Source organism: Pinus tabuliformis, chromosome 2_2, assembly GCF_031772625.1.
Source record: "Pinus tabuliformis cultivar Carrire ecotype Pingquan chromosome 2_2, CPIR1, whole genome shotgun sequence".
In the NCBI taxonomy this organism is placed as follows: domain Eukaryota; kingdom Viridiplantae; phylum Streptophyta; class Pinopsida; order Pinales; family Pinaceae; genus Pinus; species Pinus tabuliformis.
Genome location: NC_142300.1, coordinates 42,122,607 through 42,129,734, shown reverse-complemented (window position 1 = coordinate 42,129,734; position 7,128 = coordinate 42,122,607). Strand labels below are relative to the sequence as shown.

Sequence of the window (7,128 nt, the reverse complement as noted above, 5' to 3'; positions counted from 1 at the left end):
TCAAATGTGTGTGGACCAATCTTGACAGCATCCACGACCAAAAACAGGTATTATGCTATATTTGTTGATGACTATTCTCATAAATGTTTGATATTTTTCATGCAAAAAAAGGATCAAACTTTCACAAAGTTTTGTGAGTTCAATGCATTGGTGGAGAAAGAGTCGGGAAATAAATTTTGTTGGACACCTAATCCTAAGTGGGTTAGTGTGGAAGTCGAATGGATAAAGCATTCCAAGAGACCTTGGGATCTGAAACCCAAGAGTCATATGTTGTACTATAAATGTATATTTGATGTTAATAAAAAAATTAACTCACATGATTTATCTTTCCTATTCTATGTTTCCCATGTGTGTTTAACATGGTATCGGAGCCATGATGTGTGACCTGTGTAGTTTTCTCACGGTTTAGCAACTGGTCTAAGCTGCCTTGAATAATGCTGGCCTAGTCTTCATTACCTGACCATTTATTTTAGCTGAGCGCATCAGATCTGCAACTAGGCATTGTATTCATACCTGCGGCCTATCACAGTCTGCGCACTGGTATAACAGTGCTGCGATTTACCATGAGTGTTCTCCCTCATATTCGTATCTGTCATCTCTGCACCTCATTATAACCTATTAGTGAGCAGAGCAATGGTTATTTCTTAGATTCTGAGTTGCATCACCTGAAATCTCCACTCGAATTGCGCATTCTTTTGTGAAGTACGTTGGAGGTCACAATCAAGGTTCGAATTTGATTTGTTGGGTCAGAGAGAGAGCATGTGTGCTGGTCCAGTAGCTATTTGACGTGTGAATCTGAGTCACAATAGCAGCTGTGATTGCCTCCATTGGAGCTTTTTTGGAATCTCCTCGCACGGTTGTTATAAATAACGGTTGTCATAAATAACTGCGGTTCAGTTGAATGTCATTCTAGAAAACGCTTCTGCGCCACTGTGTAGTAACGCCTATTCTCTTCGGTTTTTTGATACCATTGTGTGCGTTATTCTTTTCATTTCTTTGAATACTCGGCCGTATATTTTTCATCAAACAATTTGTATGCAGCCTCTAAATCGCCCATTTGACAAAGGGCTTTGAGGACAATATTACAGGTAAAGACATTGGGCACCACACCGATTTTTCTACAGCTGAGATACAGCGACTGCACCAGGTTAAAGCGCTTGGTTTGAACCATGGCATTGAGAAGAGTGTTGAAGGATTTCACAGACGAATTACATCGAAATTCATGCATTCTGAAGTAGGTTTTCATGGCTTCCTTGGGTTTATTGGCGAAGCCATAGCTTCTGATCACGACGATGAACATACTCTCACTGCATTTCACATCGTCCTCCTTTAATTGCTGCAGGACATTCTCAAGGCCTTCAAACTCTCTGGACAATGCGAGCTTTTCGATCATTTTATAGTATGTTTCATAAGTGTGCTTGTAACCCAAATGATAGCGGGCTGCGTAGGTGAAAATGTCTAGGGCTAACTGGACATTTTGGACGCGGATTAAGAGGCGAAGCATTCGATTTGGATTGAGTTTTTGAGGCCAACTTGTGATGGGGGGCGTCACTGTGTACATCTTGAGCTCTTTGTCATTGGATTGTGTGGCATTTTCTGCAGAAGAAAAGGCAGCAAACGATGATCGAGAAGCGCGGAATTGAGCATTGATTACCTGGAGTTGTCTGAGGACTGCGGCCATGGTCTAGACTTCCCCTGCGTTATGTTGTTGGGAAAAGTATCCAATACGGAATGACCCTATCCCACTCTAAGGGTGATAGTTCCTTAGCAACAATCAAAGCAAAGCTATCTGAGATTACTTCTTTATGAGATGTAAAAGAGGGGAGAAAGAGATCCACTAACCGATGTCTTTCGCTAATGATTGATCCAATCTTCCCTCCTTGCTGCTTGCCCTCAGCTCCTTGCTCTTTCACTGGCCCAGCTACACCAAGATCCTGCAAAATGGCAAGAGAGGGAAACTACAAGAAGCATACATTCATAATTGATTCAAGGATTAGAATAAATCAAATACACAAGTATAACAATACACCATTGAGACACATGCATATAGAAGAACCTCAAATGCTTTATTAATGGAAGAAGTAAGGTTCAGGAAGTGATACAACCATAAGAGGCCCAATCCAGCATCACCTTCCCAGCAGAAAGAAATCTCCTCTTCACCTCCTTCAAAGCAAATCACCCAATAGTTCTAAACTCAAACCAACAGCAATTCTTTACATTCACCAGATTCCACCTCCCCCTAGACCTCATGAGAGAGATCTATATATAGGAGTTTTGGAGAAAGGATGAGTCAGCTTGAGGCTGGCATGAAGCTGACTAGTGTCCTCTCCCACTTCAGTTCTTCTTCAGTTCTTGAGTCCACTTGGAGGTTCTTGCTTCCACTTGGAGATCTAGAACCTCTTACTCATCACCAGTCGAATTCCCTGATCCAAGTGTCATTTTGGAAGCTTCCTGGGCATTGACACCTTGAGGAATGACTGTGCCACATGTCCAAACTCGCCCAGCGCAGGTAGCCTTCTTTGCAGTTGACATTCAACGCAGGTAGACAGTGGAGCAGTTGACATTCAGCACAGATGCTCAGTGGAGCAGTTGACATGATCCAGAATTGCCTTGTTTTTGAGTGTTTTCAGGTGGAGAAATTTTATTCAGTGCTGTGGTTTGCTGGCCTTGTTCCTCTAGGGGTAGGAACAACATGTTTAGGGACTTTGGATCCCTTAGATTATGGAAATTTCATGCTTCATGCTGTAAGGCACAAAAATTTCTATAACACGTTAGCCTTCTGATACGCCTGGGGATCAACGAAATAATACCATGCTTCGCAAGTGATGGCTGAGTTAGAAACCTACTCCATTTCAAACTACAAAAGATTGTCTAACCTGCATAGGAGCCGGATTCCGTGAAAGGAGCATTCAAATTTCTGGTCTCTTAAAATACAGTCGGGTTCCATGAAAGGAGCATCGGAATTTCTGGGCTCCTGCATTATTGATTGGCCTGGCACTAAGGAAATATTGTTCTATGCAGACTGGTCTTGATTAGGATTTCTTATTGAAAAATTCTTTCATTGGTTATACAGAGTTTTGGCTATTTAGGTGATAAAAGATAGCAGCAGAACCAGGATAATCAGCAAGAAGGCCCTTGCCTCAGAGGAGGCTGCAGGAGCTGGCATCAGAGAAGGGAAAACTATTCTTGGCTCAGAGCAAGATTATATAATGCCTGAAAATACGATATTAGAGCTCAATCTCATTTTTGTATTTTGTTGCTGCAAGCTATTATTTGTTTGAGGAGCAATGAACATGACATCTACATATTTATTTAAGGACGGTGAAAATATTTGTTATTTATACGGCAACAGAAGTAACAATTTGCAGAGTCCACCTATATTAAACAATAAAGTTTGAATTTACCATAGCGCATTGAATTTTATGTGGGGCATTGGATATCAAAGTCTTTTTAAAGATTTTTGGTGGCATTTATCATATTATATTGAAGACAAAGCGACCGAGAGCTTTTAATATCATTGCCACAGGAGGAATTTGTTTTCTGTTCTGGAAGATCATCATTTTCACACCACAGCAAGCCATTTGTAGTTTATGAGATTATGTACAACTCTTTCTCTAGCGATCTGTAATCCCACAATTGCAGCTGCTCCACATGCTATCATCAATAGTTACAAGAATGTATTAGCAGTCGCTATTGAAGTTGACTATTCTTTTCCACTGGCCGAGAAAGTGAAGGAGTATTTGAAGGATCCAAACAAGTTTGCAGTTGTTGCTGCCCCAATTGTGGCATTATAGTTAAAACTCATTATAGTGCATTGATTCCTTGATTCCACTGCTGCATAAAGATTTTGGTGAGCTGATTGTAATCCTTTATATTGCACACTGATCATTTGCTGACATTTATAAAGGATATTGTTGTGTACTGTGAGTAGATATTACTTTTCTGCATTGAGTAGTAGTTGTGATCAGTTTTTTAAGGTGTAAATCAGACATTGAAAAAATGGCCAGAACCAGTGAAGTATTACAGTTCCTTAAAACTCTGATATTATCTACTGTTGATGACACATTACAAATCAGCAAAGGATCTCTCTCAGAAATTCAGACATGTTTACAAAATGCACAGGAAAAGCTTGATTTTTTGCAGCTTGAATCACAGCTACAGCAAGAAGAGCTACATCAAAATAGACACCATTCTGAACCTGTTTCTGTTCAGAACATTGAGACAACCACCCATCAGCAGCATGTTAATAATAGTACAGTTCATTCAAATAAAGCAGCAGTTGTATATGCAGATGCAGAAACTCAGTCTGCACTTCCCAAGCCCATCATCAGACCTTGGGAACAGCTTGTCCACAACAAGCACAGAACTGGTCTTGGATATGACAAGGACTTGTCCTTTCATATTCCAGACTACACCAAGCCCATTCAGTTTCAGAGTGCTGGATTCATTCATGACAGTTCACCTGCTCCTCATGACAGTTCAGCTTCAGCTGTTCCAGACTCTGCCCCTCTTCCACAGCAACAACAACAACAACAGATCGTGAAATGCCAACACTGTGACCGAGTTGGCCATTTGAAAGATCACTGTTTTGATCTTCATCCATGTAAGCACTGTCATAAAACCAGCCATCCTTCTCATAGATGCTTCAAAAACAAACGTCCTGCAAGAACAAAGATTCATCTTGGATGGACCGCTTCTTGGCAATGGGCATCAACAGCCAAGAAGATATTCCAAACACATGTCAGAACTTGTTCCAGAGTATTGAACAGTCTTGCAGTTGAGTTTTCTCCATCTTCTCACCTTGTACCTGACAGGGGGGGAAATGATGGTCATCTACAAGCTTCAAAGTCACATCAAGCGAGCCTGAGCCACAACCTGCCACACCAGTTTCAGAGTTGTAGCCAGAGACAAAGATGCCCGTGAACATGCCTTCAGTTGGCAATCTGGAACACTTCCTCTAGCAGAAGACTTCAGCTTCTTGCCAGTTTTGGAAGAATTCCAGGAACAAAATTGAGAACACTTCCTCTAGCAGAAGACTCCAGCTTCTTGCCAGTTTTGGAAGAGTTCCAGGAATTGCATTAAGCATTCCAGAGTTGTTGGTCATCCTTAAACCATCACAGGTTGAGACTTCCCTTTTCAGGTTGAAGTTTTACCTTTTATGCGGGGTGAGACCTCCCTTTTATGGTTGAAGGCTTCCCTCTTTAAAACAATAGGATCACTTCCTCTAGCAGAAAACTTCAGTTTCTTGCCAGTTTTGGAAGAGTTCCGGGAACTGCACTAAGCGTTCCAGTGTTGGTGGTCATCCTTAAACCACCACCCTTTTTTACCAACATTTCATAGAGCACATTCAGCCTAGTGCTACCATGCATTTTTTGCACATTTTGTATTACAGCTCTCTTCTTGGACTCATACATAACCCTTCGGATTAAGGGGGGGAATGTTGGACACCTAATCCTAAGTGGGTTAGTGTGGAAGTCGAATGGACAAAGCAGTCCAAGAGACCTTGGGATCTTAAACCCAAGAGTCATATGTTGTACTATAAATGTATATCTGATGTTAATAAAAAGATGAACTCACATGATTTATCTTTCCTATTCTATGTTTCCCATGTGTGTTTAACAAATTTAAATCTCTATGGAGTGATAATGGTGGTGAGTATGTCTCAAATGATTTTAAGAACTTCTGTGCAGCAGAAGGGATTAAACAAGAGTTGGCGGCACCACATAACCCTCAACAAAATGGGGTGGCCGAGAGGAAGAACATAATCATAGTAGGGGCAGCGAGGGAAATGTTGCATGATCAGGGCCTCCCACTACACTTGTGGGTCGAGGCATGAAACACAGTGATTTATTTTCAGAAGCGTAGCCCACATTGAATACTTGATATGAAGACACAAAAGGAAGCTTATTCCGATAAGAGGCCATATGTTGGTCACTTTAGGATTTTTGGGTCATCGGTATATTGCCATGTGACCAAAGATGCACAGAAGAAGCTTGACTGTATAAATTCCCACTGTAGATCAACAGATTATGCAATAGACTAAAGTAAATACAAGATCTACTTCTACAACAAACTTTGCGGAAGCTTAATTGAATTGAGCAAGATCAATGAGAACACGTATAACTGAGAATGAGAAATCAATCACACATAACACAGAAGAAATAACCTGGGGAAAGCCTCAGCCTAAAACCCCAATCTCTGTATTATCATACAAGTGGAAATCTTGTTCAAGTTACAAAAAGAATCAGCTCTCAATCTATCCTGCTCTCTCTGCAATCAAACAATACTGCTCATAGACTGAATAGACACTGTATATGCCCTTCTCAAGCCCTCCAAGCCTCCTATTTCCTTGCACAGTTTTTCTTGGGGTCCAGTGATGCCACATGTGTGAATTGGCCTTATCACACTCATGAAACCGGAAGAAGTAACTATGTAATCCTCAAGGAAAGAATTCCTTCTGCATAAAAGAGATATTCACAATGGAATATTCTAGCAACTGATAGTACACTGCCCCTCCATCTGATCGCAACTGGGTCTTTGTCTAAACTGACATGCATGAGTTATTTATGAGAGAATATTCAGTTAGCTAAAGTGCAACAGTGACATGCATGCATGCATTAACTAACTGAACTCACAATTAATTCAACAAATTGTTTGAATTATTGATTCAGTTAACTAATTCAACTAATTACAACTCATCCATATCTCTTTAACTGATGGATAAATTCCTCAATTAATGGAGAAACTATTGCATGTCCCCACATAGACTTCATGTTTGATTTTCTACAACTAATTAACTCATGGTGAATTAATTAATTATTTTACAAACACATGCTAAGATCAAATTCGATTTTTTTACTTCTCTATTTTAGTTCAGGGACTAACTAAAATAGGAAGGTATCCTGAAATGCTATTTATATCAGTACTAAATTTAGCACTTCTACATTTAGCATTTCTTGTTGCTATTTTCAACACTCCCTCTCAACAAGAAAGGGATTATCAGTAACCCCAATCTTGTCTCTGTGGAACTCGAACTTGCATTTTGACAATGCCTTAGTCAAAATATCTGCATCCTGTTCCTTGGTCAAAACATACAGCAACAACATGATCCTCTTGACCACACAGTCT

At 40.4% G+C, this 7,128-nt stretch overlaps 1 protein-coding gene across 1 annotated transcript; it reads right to left on the bottom strand.

The window, feature by feature from the left end:
- Nucleotides 1–988: 988 nt before the first annotated feature.
- On the bottom strand, nucleotides 989–1,681 carry LOC149191400 (pentatricopeptide repeat-containing protein At5g16420, mitochondrial-like). The gene has a single exon (XM_089406641.1). It carries the CDS (start codon nucleotides 1,679–1,681, stop codon nucleotides 989–991), a length of 693 nt encoding a protein of 230 aa, XP_089262767.1.
- Nucleotides 1,682–7,128: the final 5,447 nt, after the last annotated feature.

Excerpts from the sequence above, each read along its gene's own strand:
- LOC149191400 (XM_089406641.1), bottom strand. The coding sequence starts at position 1,681 with ATGGCCGCAGTCCTCAGACAACTCCAGGTAATCAATGCTCAATTCCGC.